At 36.5% G+C, this 16,553-nt stretch overlaps 1 protein-coding gene across 1 annotated transcript in view; it reads left to right on the top strand.

The window, feature by feature from the left end:
* Positions 1-3,634: 3,634 nt before the first annotated feature.
* The window catches only part of LOC310642791 (ankyrin repeat domain-containing protein 26-like), a 58,994-nt gene continuing 46,075 nt past the window's right edge, over positions 3,635-16,553 (top strand). The window contains exons 1-6 of the mRNA XM_083366717.1: positions 3,635-3,647; positions 5,859-5,919; positions 6,020-6,210; positions 9,077-9,170; positions 9,896-9,963; positions 15,754-15,856. Coding sequence (XP_083222843.1) covers positions 9,913-9,963; positions 15,754-15,856 — 154 coding nt within the window. The 5' untranslated portion in view covers positions 3,635-3,647; positions 5,859-5,919; positions 6,020-6,210; positions 9,077-9,170; positions 9,896-9,912. The remainder of the gene's footprint in view (positions 3,648-5,858; positions 5,920-6,019; positions 6,211-9,076; positions 9,171-9,895; positions 9,964-15,753; positions 15,857-16,553) is intronic.

The following is a 16,553-nucleotide window of genomic DNA, read 5'->3' as shown; positions in this document are numbered from 1 at the left end:
AGGCTAGATCCTGAAGCTAAAACTCAAGTACTTTGGCCACCTAATGAGAAGGAAGGACTCATTGGAGAAGAGCCTAATGCTGGGAAAGATCGAGGGCAATAGAAGAAGAGGACGACAGAGAATGAGGTGGCTGGATGGAGTCACTGAAGCAGTAGGCGTGAGCTTAAATGGACTCCAGAAGATGGTAGAGGACAGGAAGGCCTGGAGGAATGTTGTCCATGGGGTCGCGATGGGTCGGACACGACTTCGCAGCTAACAACAACAACAACAATGTTTGTGTAGTATTATTTTAAGCAGACTGTGTTTTTCTATTGTTGTGACTTACATGACGTTTAGAGTGCATTTTATGGCCAATTCATGCAAAACTCCACGTAATCCCAAAGGGTTTACATACTTTTTCTTGCAACTGTAAGTCCCTAGGTGATCCCCAACAGTTTCAAGAACTCTTGCCAGAACCACAATGTAAATTAAGTCCTGCAATCTGATATGATTCTCTCTGGCACCCCGTGAAGTCTCTAAATATGCTGTACGAATAGTTTAGCTAAGGAGTGAGCTCAGGGGACACCTTTTGGCACAGCACAAAGTGCACCTGTTTAGAGAAGAGGTCAGTTATCACCCAAATTATGGATTTCCCTGAATTAAAGTCCATTTAAATTTCTTTCCATGGAGCTTTAGACTCTAGCTTTAGACAGTGGCTGGAGGAGTCCCAGGGTTTTCCCTTGGCACCTTTTTGTGGAGGCATAAATGGGGCAGCTGGCTTCATAGCTCTCTATGTCCTTTTTTTGTGAAGGCAACCAGAATTGGTGCTTCACAAGGTGTAGGGTTTTTATGAAGCCAAAATGCCCAGTCAATTTTAAGTCGGGAATTTTTTGTAGGACCATTACCTGTTGACTCTCTGAGACATACAGTTTACATGCCAGTTGCCTATTTCCTCGTCCTCCCCAGCTCCCTAACAATTTATAGCAGGCTGCCAGAAAAGCACTAAGTTCATGACAGAACTGATGCTAAAAGTAAACAGCCCAATCAAAGAACCATCAAGACTTTCCCACCCACAATGGCAGGGCAAGCCACTAGGGCTTCCTACTAACACTGATGATGTTACCTAGTTAAATGTCTGCAAGAAAACAACTCCACTGAGAGAGCACCAAGGACCCCTCATTTTAGAAAAGGCTTAGTTGCAGATCTATAGCAATTTTTAGTATCTAGCAAGGCTAATTTGAAAATGAGAACCAGCATAATATTGAATCAGTGTGTGAGGACTAAAAATTCTAGATGCAGAATTTCTTTATTCCACAGCCCTAACAGAGCTGCTCCATCTAGTGATATAATTAAAAACAACAACTAGTAATTCTTCTTTCGAGGACTTTACTATATTTAACATGGCCCTGTTAGATCAGAAGGTGACTGATGAAGCTGGACTGATTTCAGAGAAAGGAATTTGGGGAGGGGGCATGAATCTGTTAGTTTGAGTGAAACCCTTAACTCCACTTGGAATTGGCTTGTGACGAGGGTCTTTGAATTGTTCCTATGGAGTATCTTGGTGTTTTTCATCCTATGGGATGAAATAAGATCTGGGGGATGAAATGACAGAAGAATTGCTTAGCCCACCATTGAAGAATGACGGAGAGTAAATCTGACCGAACACATTTAATAACCATATTAGCAATTATATCATGGTGATAAAAGCAGCAAAATATAACAATTTTTCTACTTTTGGGCATCCACAGATACAAACCAGCAGCTTGTTTTAAAATGATCAGTTCCCTCACGCAAGAATATTCATAGGGCTACTGTGAGGAATATTTTAGGCATCTGACAAATAAAGTATCTTGGATTTGCTTTGAGGTGAACTCTGGCTGGGCAGGCCTGAATTTGTTTATTGAGGCATGATCTTTCTTGATAACCTCTGATTGGTGGTTGTGCAACCATCCTAAGTGCTCCTTGGTTTCTTAGTAGCTTTCAATGCCATTGATAGCGATATAGTTCAGGATTGATAACAGGGACTGTGAAGCCTATGTTCTAGTGATACTCTTTTCTCCATGACCTGCTGATGCAAAGAGAGGGGTTGAGTCTGAAGCCTCTAGTTTGCATGGGGCCATAGAGCTCAGTATTCTTGCCCCTTCAGTTTAACATTTATATGAAGCTGTTGGGAAAGATCACTATCAGCTTCAGGTCAGGTATAATCAGTAGATGAATCATACTCAGCTGTATATATAAACCAGTGACTGAACGAGTGATACTGTTAAGGGCTTGTCCCAGTGCCTAGAGCTGTCAAGGCCTGGATGAGAGGAACAACCTTAAACATTAATAGAATCAAGTGACTATAAATTCAGGGTCCAACAGGTTCTAGGGTGTTTTTTAGTTATGGCAGCTGTGGCTAAGAAGGCCTTGCACAGATTTATCTTGTGCATAATATTACCATTTTGTGTGAAAAGAGACAGGTATTGGGGATTAGTACGCAAAGACAGCTGCTAAGAATGATTTGAAAACTATTATAATGTTCCTTCTATTTCTAAGTTCCTAATATTTAAGTCTTTTTAACAAATTCTCAATAAAATAATTCTATGCTCATGTATAACCCTAGACATATGTTTACAGAAATAAAATATTAAAAACAAATAATAACCACTATTGAAGCAGAAAATGATTCTGAATTAAATATATCAAATGTCAGCTTTCTTCTCAATATCTACTTCATAACTATACAGATGTTAGTTCAGAATTTTTCATTTTCTCTATAATCTGAAGAAGTTAGAACTAAATTGAAAGAAGCTTGGAGAGCAAACCACTGCCTAAATTTCATTCAGTCACAAATTGCATCCAATCCTAGGACCCTCTTTTTGAGCAGTTTTACATAAATTTAAGCATGTGATTTTATAAGCCATTACAAGATAGTCAAACATTTGTGCCTCAGTTATTATCACAAGTCAGCAGAGAGTACAGACATATAGTAATAAAGTTGTATATAGACTTTATAGAGTTTGGGTGAAAATTTATAGCAATGGCTGCATATAGTTTTTGATCCCAAGCCTCGGGAACCCTATTGGTTTTATTGTAAGAGTGAACTTGTTATTTATTTTTTATTTATATATCAAATTGGATGCTCTTGGATCACCATAGTAACTTTATGCAGTTTGTTAATCTAATCATATGCTTAGGTCTTATTAGTATAAAAATTGGTCTCATTCTATATGAGATTGCTGAATGCTTATGGGTTTTTTGTGCATACAAGCCCGTTTTCATATTTCACTCTTAGAATAACATATAATGTCATTCTTTTATTGAACCAAATAAAAAATTAATATTGAAATGGAAATTCCATAAAACAAGCAGTAAAATTGTTACATCATGAACTTCTATACAATCTAAGATGCGACGGAATACAAATATTTATACCAAATATAACTTCCAGTTTAAAAATTGGAAGGCCTCACAATAGATACAAAAATCTAGTTAAATAATGTTTGCTAACTGAGGAAGTTGTTTTTTATTTTTAAGGTATTTTTCTTCATTTAAACTGATGTAGTTTGAAGTACCTTAATATCAAATGTTTTTATAATTTTGTCACTTTATTTTCTGCATTTTTATTTTTCTTTGTTTGGGTTTTTTACAGTTATTGACAACCACTCTTCTGGAGATTCAGTAAGGTAGGATTTAAATTTCGATTTAAATTCAGGAAGTTCCAGAAAGAGATAGATTCTTATTTTTGTATATATATGCATTTCTGTTTAAGCAATTCTGAAAAAGCAGATGATGATAGCTGGCTTTCTTCAGAAGAAGAGGATCTAGGCTGCAGTCCCAAGGTAGGATTTTGTACAATGAATACTCAAAACCACTAACAATGACAGTCTTGTTATGATACTAATTAATACTTGTTTGGATGGAAAGAAAATATGAACTACAATTCAGATCCTAAGTTTAATGCAATACATACAGCTTGAGCCGTGGTGACGCAGTGGTTAGAATGCAGGACTACAGGCTACTTCTGCTGACGGCCGACTGCCTTCAGTTTGGCAGTTTGATTCTTACCAGCTCAAGGTTGACTCAGCCTTCCATCCTTTTGAGGTCGGTAAAATGAGGACCCAGATTGTCGGAAGCAATATGCTGACTTTGTGAACCACTTAGAAAGGGCTGTAAAGCACTATGAAACGTTATATAAATCTAAGTGCTATTGCTATTGATTGTTATAGCTAATCAGTATTCAGACTTTACAGATGAGATCCTAAATGAAATTATTGAAAAACTAAAGCAAAAGGTTTTAATCTGAAGAGTGAGTGCAGCCATAGAATAAGGGAACAAGTAGAGCAGTTTGAATACAGTATGCTATCCTAGTTTCAAGAATGTGGATACTACTGAAAAACGCCCAATAAGGGAGCACCTGAATCAGAAAACGTATTTTGACCTGCAATCAGAACAAAACAGATCCTTTTGGGATGGTTCCATCAGAAAGATTCATGTGCCTTGTTTATGATACAGCAACATTCAAAATACTTTTAACTATTTCATGTGAAAGAAAATAATTCATGATGTTCCACTGTGGAGAATGATGAGAATTTAAAACAAATGCTTTGTTTTTTGTTCTAGTTTCACAAAAATAGGAGGCAGAGCAGGCCATTCGAACTCCACTAATACCCATTCTACAGGAAAACAGATTAAAACGTTAAAAATAATTCCTATAGCAAACAATCTAAACAGCAATTAAGTCCATATTTTGCAACCTGGTAGACCTATGGAAGCAGCCACAGAACTGAGCCCAGAGAAGAAATAGACAACAGATGGTAGACTGGGTTCAATAGCAAAAACTTACTCACTTTGTTAAGTTCAATTAAAAAACCAAAGGTTGCATTTAGAACCTCGAAAGCTCAACATCACAGCAATATTTATAATGCAATTTCATACTTTTGCAGTTGGGAAATTGCTGGAAAAAAGGATAGAAATCTCATAAAGATAACATTACATTACCATCCATTAACTGGGACTTCTCTATAATCAATAATTCTGCAATTGTTTCTATTCTCTAAATTTAATTGTTCTTCAGCATTTCTGCCCTTTACTTCCAATGAATAGTAGCAAGAATAGGATGAACTTGCTATTTTATTGGTTGATAATTCTACAAGTCTTCATTATATGTAAGTATTTAAAACTAGCCAGTCACTGGACCTAAAATCGTATAGAACAGAGGTCCCCAACCTTTTGGGCACCAGGAACCATTTCCATGGAGAAAGATTTTTCTGTGGACCAGAGGGTGCGTGGTTTTGTGTGCTGCCTACATCTCATGGATGGGGGTTTGCTTGTTTGTGTGGACCAGTTGCTGGCATGCCGCAGCCCGGTACTAGTCTACGGACCGGGGTGGGGACCCCTGATATAGAACAAAATACCCCAAGCTTAGAACAAAAAGTTTGGTTCTGAATTTGGAACAAAAATATTGGAACAGGATTTTCTAAGCTGAAGCCATTTGAAAAAGCTGTGTTGAGCTCAGGAGTGAGTATGGTTTTGTACTAGTATTTGGATGACTGTCATTTGAAAAATATGCATAGAATCAGAATTGAAAGGGGCCATTTATTCATCAATTCTATCTCCTGCTTAATGCTGTATTCCAAATTAAAGCACCCTAGCCAGGTGGTTAAAATTAAAATAATATGATTTTGTCAGTGTGGGTAGAAGTTTGGACTAGACCAGGAAGACACACTGTTTTAAGTTTCACTTAGCTCATACGTTGGTTACAGAATAAAGTAGGAAAGGGGAGGGTTGATAACATTTATCAATCAAGGTTTTTTGGAAGAAGAGCAAAATGTAAAGATAGTATAGAAATGCTTGTTACAGTGAAAACTTCTGTCTGCTTCAACTTTCATTCTTAGAAACCAGAAAAAACAAGTTTGGCTCAGCTAATCAAAGGTGCACGGGACTTCTTGAAAAATTGTAAGTTGCTTGGAAAAATAAGTTATGATTATACTGCCTATCTACAGAAAACATTAAAAAATTTTTAATCGCTGTGTGTATTTGTATTTTGATGCAGTAGATGAGAAAGATTGCGCCATCCAAACAGAAGTCTTAGGCAGTTCACAGCAAAATAAAGCAGATTGTGAATTTGAAGAATGCAATGAATCCCTTCCTAAGCCTTTGTTCCAAGTCAAAACCTTTCCTCATTCTATCCATTCCTCTCCTGGCTCCTTTTCTAAATGTTCCCAGAGAACCTTGCATTCTAAACAGGTAATAAGTTTAAATTCATCCATTGTATTGTATTATTTATTGTATATTTTTATACCCACATGTGATTTTGTGAAGACAATGAAAACAAAAATCAGTCAAAAGAAATTATTAAAAGAAATATGCAAAAACCCTTCCATCCTTCCGAGGTAGGTAAAATGAGGACCCAGATTGTTTGGGGCAATAAGCTGACTTTGTAATAATGCCGCTGGGGGGGGGGGGGAAAGCCCTAATAATAAGCAGGCATATACATAGAATGAAGGCTACTGCTACGCTTGTAAGCCGCCCTGAGTTTTCGGAGAAGGGCGGGATATAAATGGAATTTTAAAAAAAAGATTAATCCCAATAAGCAAGAATTAAATGATTCTGACAGTTCTTTTGCAAGCAGTAAGGAAGAAGAATTTAATGGGAAGAGGAAAAAAGAGAAGAAAAATGAAAAAGAAGAGGAGGAGAACGAAGAAGAGGAGGAGGAGGAAAAAGTAAAAGAAATGGAGGAGCACTGCAATACAGAAGGGGAGGAAGAAAACATAAAACAAATTTGGAGCAAGGCAGAAAATAAGGAAGAAGAATATGTTGACACATCAGGAGGGAAAGAACATTCCAGAGAAAATGAACACGAGAGGGAAGCAAATCTTTTTAAGTGTAATAATGAAGAATGCAATGTACAAAATGACAAGATGCAAGGTGGTACTAATATTTGTGAAGCTTTTATTTCTGGTCATTCTGAATCTTCACGTGACCATGCAATTACTAACAAGGTAAATAGGAAACTGCCTGAACATTCAATTGAAAAAAGATCTAGTTATGAAAATCAAATTCAGAAGTTACAAAAACCCCAGGACACTGATAATAATAATAAATTGTCATATGAAAATCAAAAACGGTTTTGCAAAAATGTTTTTTCTTTGGAGAATGTTGGAAAAACTACACTCTTTACTTTCTCTACTAACTCCCATGAAAATGGCATGGATTCCCTTCTGGATGATATTGAAAATCGTAATTGTGGATCAGAAGCAGAACTTGGAAAAACCACGAATATACAACAGAATAGGAATCCTGATTTTGCAGGATATCAGAACCCTGGAGAAAAGGAATGTATGGATTCAAAAAAAAACGAAGAAGCAATATATGAGCCAACAATATATAAACATAGTGAGGATGAAAATCTGAAAACTTTCCAATCTGATTTGAAAGTAAGTGAATCTATTGCAAAGGGAAAATGTTTTTAATAAAATTGGATTTCATAAATAAAAAACTGTACTTTAACAAGTTTGTTCATTAATGATACTTTAATGGCACAGCAGAAATAAAATCCATTCCTAATCATTTAGACTAGGGCACACTAGCTCCCGGGCTGCAGCCTGTTCGAAACCGAACCATGGGAGAATGGGCAAGCACACGCATGAAGTTCCACTTTTGAGCAGAGGGCGCTTGGGCTCACATGTGAAGCTCCATTTGCAGGAGTGGAGCTTCATGAGCGCAAGTACTCTCCACTCACGTAAGTAGAGCTTTACTCACAAGCAGAAGTGTTTGCCGCTCACACAAGTGGAGTTTTGCACGTAAGTGCAAGCAACCTCCGCTTGTGCACAATCTCCATTTGTGCAAGTGGAGGGCACGCATATACACCACTGACACAAATGGAGCTGTGCATGTGCCTGCCATTCACAGCCCCCCCCCCATGCTAGGCTGGGCCACCATACTGAAAAGGTTGGGGACCGCTGATTTAGAGTAAAGAATCCAGATTAATGCAGAGATTTGATAATATTCAAATGAAGTGAAAATATCCAAACGGGCTTAATAGTTTAGTTCTACAGTATATACAATTCAAGGTGCTGATTTTATTCTATGAAGCCAAAATTACTTATGGCTAGAATACCCAATGTTCATTCATTCATTCATCAAACAAAAAATATAAATTTGAATAAGCAAAATGAAAAAGCTAAAATGTGACGGACAATAGGCATGTTAGTACACTTACACACACCCCCATACTGCATATCAGTCTTTAAGAATGGCTTCTAATTTTTTCTCAAAATTAATTTTATAATTTTAATTGTAAATTTTTTGGAAGATGCTACAAAGAAAACAAGGCATACAGATTCATACTATAACACAATTATATTTTTTATAGATTGATTAATACTGTAATTGTTTTATTGATTAATAAAATGATAGTAATAACCATTATTTTGTTGATGGTAATAATAACTACATAATATACACAATAAATAAATAAATGTATAATTTATGGTCTTGGTATTATAACATTTTTTTCTGGTATTATAACATGTCATACTTTACATTACACTGAGGATACTTTATAGACATGTCAAACTCGCGACGTCACGTGACGTCTCAAGATGTATCGGGACAGTTTTGCCATTGCCGACGGGTGGGCGTGGCTTCTGGTTGACATGTCCGGCCTGTGGGCCGGCAGTTTGACACCCCTGCTTTAGTAGTTCAGTGTTTCTTAAACTTTTTTCTCTCAGGACCCTTTCCCATTTGTAAAAATTATGGAGGTCCCCAAAAGAGCTTTTGTTTGCATGGGCTATACATATCTATATTTATCATATTAAAAATTAAATTGATGCATTTACTTCTCATGATTGTTTGATAGGAATTTAATATTGTATTTTTAAGCATAGGCTGTTAAATAATTTTAATATTTTGGAGTCCTGGGAGAGTCAGTACATTTGTGATTACCGTATATATTCTTGGCAATATCCCAGACAGTTTATGACTCCCTGATAAAATCACATAGATTAAAATTTTATTCATAAATTCTAAATACTTATTTAAAGTAATAAAAGAACATTACAATTTCCAACTGATATGTACAATAAATACTGAATGTTGTTCTTTCTGTTAGGAGAAATCTTCAAAAGATGATGAACGTGGTGAACAGGATATTGCCAATAAAAAAAGTATTGTTTGTAGGCAGTCTTGGAGTCTTTCACCAAAAGGTATAAGTTTTAGTTATCTTAAGTAATCTGCATCACATGCAAATTAGATCTAATAAAGTCACTTTATATGTTTATCCATTACAGTTTCATTAAGCTAATAGTTTAATAATTAAAATTCATAAAACAAATAATTAATTGGTTATTGCCATTATTTTTAATACAGTTTAATATTAAAAGATTAAAATATATAAACAAAATTGTTTTTGGAAATAGCCTGTTTGTAAGTAAATGCTTTATTATGAACTGGACATCTGTTGGGATGCTATCATGTTACATTTCATTTTTCATGCTCTATGTTTAAAAAATGCTGTGGCTGGTTTCTAAAAATCTGTGTCAGGAGAAGGTTGTTTTCTTTTGTGGAAACTTCTTTTTAATTTGGGGGCTGACCAAGAATACAATTAATTTTGCTTTAACTCCTCAGCAATATTTAGTAAAAGTAGTGTGCATAGCTAATGTCAGAACGACATAGCTATGAGAAACATTTAATTACCGTATTTAAATTAAATAATTGCACTATAATCTAGTTAACTCTTTTGTCTTGCTTTAGCAAGGTGTGACTATAAGAATAGGACTGAGGAATGATAAATTGGCACAACCAAACAAATACGGAGGTGGAGGAATGAACAGCATCTGACAATACTTTTCAAATCTGAATTGCCACAATCTCAGTTTTTGAATAATGAATACTAAGTGTTTTGTAAAGAATTTACTATTTTATTTTACAGCTAAATCAACTTTGGGCATGGACAAAGATGAAGAGGAGAACTGTACAGAATCTCCATGGGATTCAGAAGTAGGTTTTAAAAATTTTCTGTGCTCTATGAGTTCAAAGAAATACTTCCATTTTAAAATCTGTTTTGATATATTGTTTCTTGTATTAATCAGTTTTAGCTTCTAGTGTAAGGGTGTCAAACTGCCGTCCCACAGGCCGGACGCGTCATCAAGAAACTGCGCCCACCCCATTTCCGGCAATGGAGAAAAAGCTCCAATACATCACGTGACATCGCGAGTTTGACATGTCTGTTCTAGTGTTTATGGATATATATAGTTATTTTCCTAAGCACAGAACATTTCTTATTAAATCAGAATAATTTTTGAAGCTCCAAGGAGTTTAGTTTGAGTTCTTTTCCACACAATTACCCATAAGCTTTACCCATTTTGTATTTTGCATTCTCAAAGTGGCCAGTGACAAAAATATTTTTTCTAATTTCAAACCATTTATTTATATACAGAATTCTAGGAACTCATCTCCCTATATAGATATTATATAGGTAAAATTTTCCATGTATTGATCTCTCTCTCTCAATAGATGGAGAAATAGAGATAGATAGAAATTTAATAATAATAATAATAATCTGCAATGAATCAGTCAGTACCTGACAAGGAAGACACAGTGCAGTTCTGGAAGCAGATATGGGATAACCCAAAGAAACACAACAAGGATGCGGCTTTGTTAAAAGAGGTGGATGCAAATAAAACAGAAGTTGAAATGAAAGAACTAGTAATAACGACAAAAATGGTAGAAAAAAGAGCAAGGAATATCAAAAATTGGTCAGCACCAGGTGAAAATGAACTGCGTGGGTTTTGGCTGAAACAAAGTCATTACTAAAAGTCAATATGGGTTTGGCAAAAACAGATCATGACAGACAAATCTTATTGCATTCTTTGACCAAGTGACAAAATTAGTGGATCAGAGGAATGCTGTGGATATAATTTACTTGGACTTCAGTAAGGCATTTGATAAAGTAGATCACAACATACTACTTGATAAGATAGAAAAATGTGGGTTAAACAGCATCACCCCCAGATGGATTTGTAGCTGGCTGACCGGCCGTACCCAGCGTGTGGTCCTCAATGGAACCGCATCTACATGGAGGAAAGTGTGTAGTGGGGTGCCCCAGGGCTCTGTTCTGGGCCCAGTGCTCTTCAACATCTTCATCAACGATTTGGACAAAGGGATAGATGGGGAACTCATCAAATTTGCAGACAGCACCAAGCTGGCAGGAATAGCCAACACTCCAGAAGACAGGCTTAAGATACAGGAGGATCTGGACAGACTTGAACACTGGACGCTACCTAACAAAATGAAATTCAGTGGTGAAAAAAGTAAGGTTCTACATTTAGGCAAGAAAAACCAAATGTACAGGTATAGTATAGGTGGTACCTTGCTCAATAATAGTAACTGAGAGGGATCTCGGAGTCCTAGTGGACAATCACTTAAATATGAGCCAGCAGTGTGCTGCAGCTGCCAAAAAAGCCAACACAGTGCTAGGCTGCAGTAACAGGAATAGAATCAAAATCATGTGAAGTATTAATACCACTTTACAATGCCTTGATAAGGCCACACTTGGAATACTCCATCCAGTTTTGGTCACCACAATGTAAAAAAGATGTTGAGACTCTGGAAAGAGTACAGAGAAGAGCAACAAAAATGATTAGAGCACGGTTACTGGTGGGACCATACTGGAAGAAGGATAGTTTGCCTACTATAGAAGAATGGGTACTTAAAGTATCGAATCTTGCAGAAATGTCTAAGATTTCTGCTTATTTGAAGGATCACTCACAAGAAAGATATATTTCAGTTTGGAGAAGATGGATAGATTATATTCAGAATAAATATGGGACTAAAAAGTTCCACTTAGCTTATGAGTAGATTTTAGAGGGATATTGTTATTAATTTTAGTATTAGTATTGTTTATATTTTTGTTTAAGTTATTATGTTTTTAATAATTTGAATGTATCTATGTTAAAGGGGAGTTAAAGCACATTATGAATTTGGTTAATTTTATAATGGACACTTTTATTTAGAATATGATTATTATTATTATTAATATTATATCTATAACCTCTGGGAAGTGGGGGGAAGGGGGTGGTTTGGGGTGGGTGGGTTTTGGGGATATGTATTGTAAATTTTTTTTGTAAAACTCTTTAATAAAAAAAATGATTAGAGGTTTGGAGGCTAAAACATATAAGGAACGGCTGCTGGAATTGGGTATGTCTAGTTTAATGAAGAGAAGGACTAGGGGAGACATGATAGCAGTGTCCAATATCTCGGGCTGCCACAAAGAAGAGGGAGGCAAGCTATTCTTCAAAGCGCCCGAAGGCAGGAGAAGAAGCAACAGATGGAAACTAATCAAGGAGAGAAGCAACCTAGAACTAAGGAGAAACTTCATGAGAGTTAGAACAATTAACCAGTGGAGCAACCTGCCTCCAGAAGCTCTGAATGCTCCAACACTGGAAGTTTTTAAGAAGAGACTGGACAGCCATTTGCCTGAATTTTTTTAAAATCCCATTTATATCCCGCCCTTCTCCGAAGACTCAGGGCGGCTTACAATATAAAGCACAATGTGCTTAGCAATAGCCTTCATTCTGAGTATATACCTGCTTATTAGGGCTTTCGCCCCCCCCAAGCGGCATTTTTACAAAGTCAGCTTATTACCCCCAACAATCTGGGTCCTCATTTTACCTACCTCGGAAGGATGGAAGGCTGAGTCAACCTTGAGCCTGGTGGGACGCGAACCTGCACTAATTGCAGGCAGCTGGTGTTACTTAAGGAGGCATTAGCCCACTGCTCCACCAAGGGTTTCCTGCCTGAGCAGGGGGTTGGACTAGATGACCTCCAAGGTCCCTTCCAACTTTACTATTATGATTATGATTATATACCCACTCATTGCCAAGCAGTTCAACAATATACTACAAGGAGGAGAAATTGAAAAGTGGCTAACAACTGGGAAAACCTACCTAATAATGAAAAATCCAGCAAAAGGGGCAACGCCAGGCAACTGCAGGCCAATTACCTGCTTATCAACAACTTTCAAATTGCTAACTGGTGTGGTAGCTGATGCAGTACAACAGCATCTAGTTGAAAACAATCTCTTTCCACCCGAATAGAGAGGAAACCGCCCCAATAGCAGAGGAACAAAAGATCAACTCCTAATAGACAAAATGATCTTGGAAAACTGCAAGAAAAGGAAGACCAACCTGAATGTGGCATGGATTGACTACAAAAAGGCATTTGACTCTGCCACATGACTCCATAAACAAATGCCTAGAAATAACAGGAGTCAGTATAAACATCAGAAAATTTGTGCAAAAATTGATGGCACAATGGAAGACACAGTTGCCGGTCAATGGTGAAAGACTGGGAGAGGTTAATATCGAGAGGAATATTTCAAGGAGGTTCATTATCACCACTACTATTTGTTACTGCACTGTTTCCTCTGTCAACAATACTGTATAACTCAGGACATGGCTATCAAACATCAAAAACATATGCCAGACTATATCCCACCTCCTTTACATGGATGATCTGAAGCTGTATGGAAAAAAATCATCTGAAATAGAATCGCTGCTGAACACTGTCCGGATATATAGCCAAGATATTGCAATGGAGTTTGGCTTGGACAAATGTGCCACACTTACTATCAAACAAGAAAAAATAGTGAAAATTGAAGGAATCAAGATGCCCCACGAAAATAACATTAAGAGTCTGTATGAGGAAGATTACTACAAATACTTTGGTATCCTTCAAGCTGACAACATCAAGCACACTGAAGTCAAGAAAAAGATTAGACGTGAATACATCAAGAGAGTAAAGAAGATCTTGAAAGTCCAAACACAATGGGGGAAATACCGTGAAGGAAATTAACACCTGGGCAATTCCAGTCATTAGATACACAGCTGGAACAATGGACTGGACTCAACCAGAACTAAAAGCAATGAATAGGAAGACCAGAAAAATAATGACAATGAATCATGCCTTTCATCCACGCAGTGACATTGACAGACACTTTCTACCAAGGCAAATAGGTGGACGTGGAATGCTGCAAGTACATCAGATGGTTGAAGAAGAAAAAATGGCTTTGGAAGAATATCTGAAGGACAATGATGAAGATGCACTGAAATTATTATATCAGGAAGGCTTACTGACTACTGGAGAGATCAAACTGGCCTACGAGAAAGACTAAATGAAGAACAGAATAGAGGCATGGGAAGACAAAGCACTACATGGCCAGTACATTAAAAAAATAGCTGGGAAAGCAGATAATAACAAGACTTGGCAATGGCTAAGAGCAGGAAAGTTGAAGAAAGAGACCGAGGGACTAATTCTGGCTGCACAAGACCAAGCCTTAAGGACAAATGCATACAAAGTCTAAATTGAGAAGACAGCAACACACAGTAAGTGCCGCCTATGCAAAGAAGCTGAAGAAACAGTGGGCCACTTGGTAAGCTGCTGCAAGAAGATCGCACAGACTGACTACAAGCAGCAGCATGACAAAGTAGAACACCATTGGCATTGACAAATTCCCCATTAGTCGATTGCAAAAGGCAGCCTTACTGGGAACTGCTTCCATCCTGCGACAATATTTGTAATACCATCAAACATCCACATCTGCCTATCCCAGGTACTTGGTAAGGACTCGATAGGTAGACAAAAATGCCAAATCCAGTCTGAACATCTGGCTGACTGTGCGATGATCAATAATAATAATATAATTTACAATAGGTAATGAGAATAAGCCACTTTTTTGAAATACGTTATGTTTGAGGAAACATATAGACATGCTCTGTCTATACATTTGATTCTTAAAATCAAAATGAAATGAAGTCCTTCACTTCAATAAGGATTTAAGTAAATTATCGCTTAAACCTGTATGCATAGCTCTATAGCACCCTTATTATTAAAAGCAACGTGAACTTACTACTTCGCTTTCCTGCAAGTGCTGGTTGATTTAGATAAATCAGCTTAAAGTGCCTCCTTGAGACACATAATTCTGTCTCTTTGTCACCTCCATGATATTTCATTGCTGCGTTGAATTAAGGCTGCCCCACAAGGCACAGTAGGTACAAGTGTGGTCATAGAATTTACCAATGGTGTTTAATATTGCTTAGTTGAAATCCTGCCCACAGAGTTAAATAAAGGAGTAAGTTTCTAATTATATGAAATATAAATCAATATGGTATAGGGTCCATAGTTGGAGCTGTGTTAATATTGAAGGCTTGATCTAACATTCTATAGTTTAGCATTACGAATTGTCTTTATGGTTAAAGGTTACTTTAGTTATAAATACATTCTTTTTGTATTTATTAAAATGTTTTTCTTGTATGAGACTCTAATGGCTTCTCTTATATGGCACATAAGAATAGTGATAATTGATACTTATAATTTTGGAATACTAGCAGTTCACTTTGCTTTTGATCCTGAATTGTAACCAACTCATTCTAGAATGCATTCTTCATTAAACTAGGTGTGAGGTAGTTCAGAAGGGAGATTTGAAATTTAGTGCGTAGCACAGATCATATTTTTTGAATTTTGTTAAAAATGACTTTCCACTTATCTTTTCTACTTTTCTACTCTAATAATTTGAAATGAGAACATTTACAATCTATAATATGAATGTCTGTTCAAACATTTCTTAAAAGCTAAACTTAAACCTTAAATTGCTTTTATGTTCTCTGTAACTAAAAGCTTTCATAATATGTTCAGAAATATCTTTCTTTTCTGTAAAAATATAAAGATAAATAAAATGCGTATATGACTATATTTGTATGTATGTTTCTCACATATGTGTGTTTCCAATAGTGTACTTCAGAAAGCCCCAGGAAACTAACTGTTAATTCTTTGCCTACATCTCCTGCCAAAACTGGAATATACATGCACAGTATTATGGAAGAACCATTTAATGGTAAATTTGTCATAAATTATCTTTTTTGATATATTAACATATATAAATATTGTAAATGTTTTTCAGTCATTTAAATATAGAAAATATAATGGATATATTGCCAGCAAATTTCCATAACTGAGTAAAACTTTATCCTGGGTCTGCCTGATTCAAGTTATGCCTTATTGCACAAGTTACACACACACACACACACACACACACACACACACACACGAGTGTGTGTGTATATGTGTGTGTGTGTGTGTATAACTTTTGCAATAAGTGTGTGTGTGTATATATATATATATGTGTGTGTATGTACAGTCATGGCCGAAATTGTTGGCACCCCAGAAATTTTTCCAGAAAATCAAGTATTTCTCACAGAAAAGTATTACAGGAACACATGTTTTGCTATACACAGGTTTATTCCCTTTGTGTGTATTGGAACACAACAAAAAAAGGGAGGAAAAAAAGCAAATTGGACATAATGTCAAACAAAACTCCAAAAATGGGCCGGATAAAATTTTTGGCACCCTTTCAAAATTGTGGGTAAACAAGATTGTTTCAAGCATGTGATGCTCCTTTAAACACACCTGGGGCAAGTAACTGTTGTGGGCAATATAAAAATCACACCTGAAAGCAGATAAAAAGGAGAGAAGTTCACTTAGTCTTTGCATTGTGTGTCTGTGTGTGCCACACTAAGCATGGACAACAGAAA

This window comes from Vipera ursinii, assembly GCF_947247035.1.
Source record: "Vipera ursinii genome assembly, chromosome: 6".
NCBI lineage: Eukaryota > Metazoa > Chordata > Lepidosauria > Squamata > Viperidae > Vipera > Vipera ursinii.
This window is presented reverse-complemented; position numbering and strand designations above follow the sequence as displayed.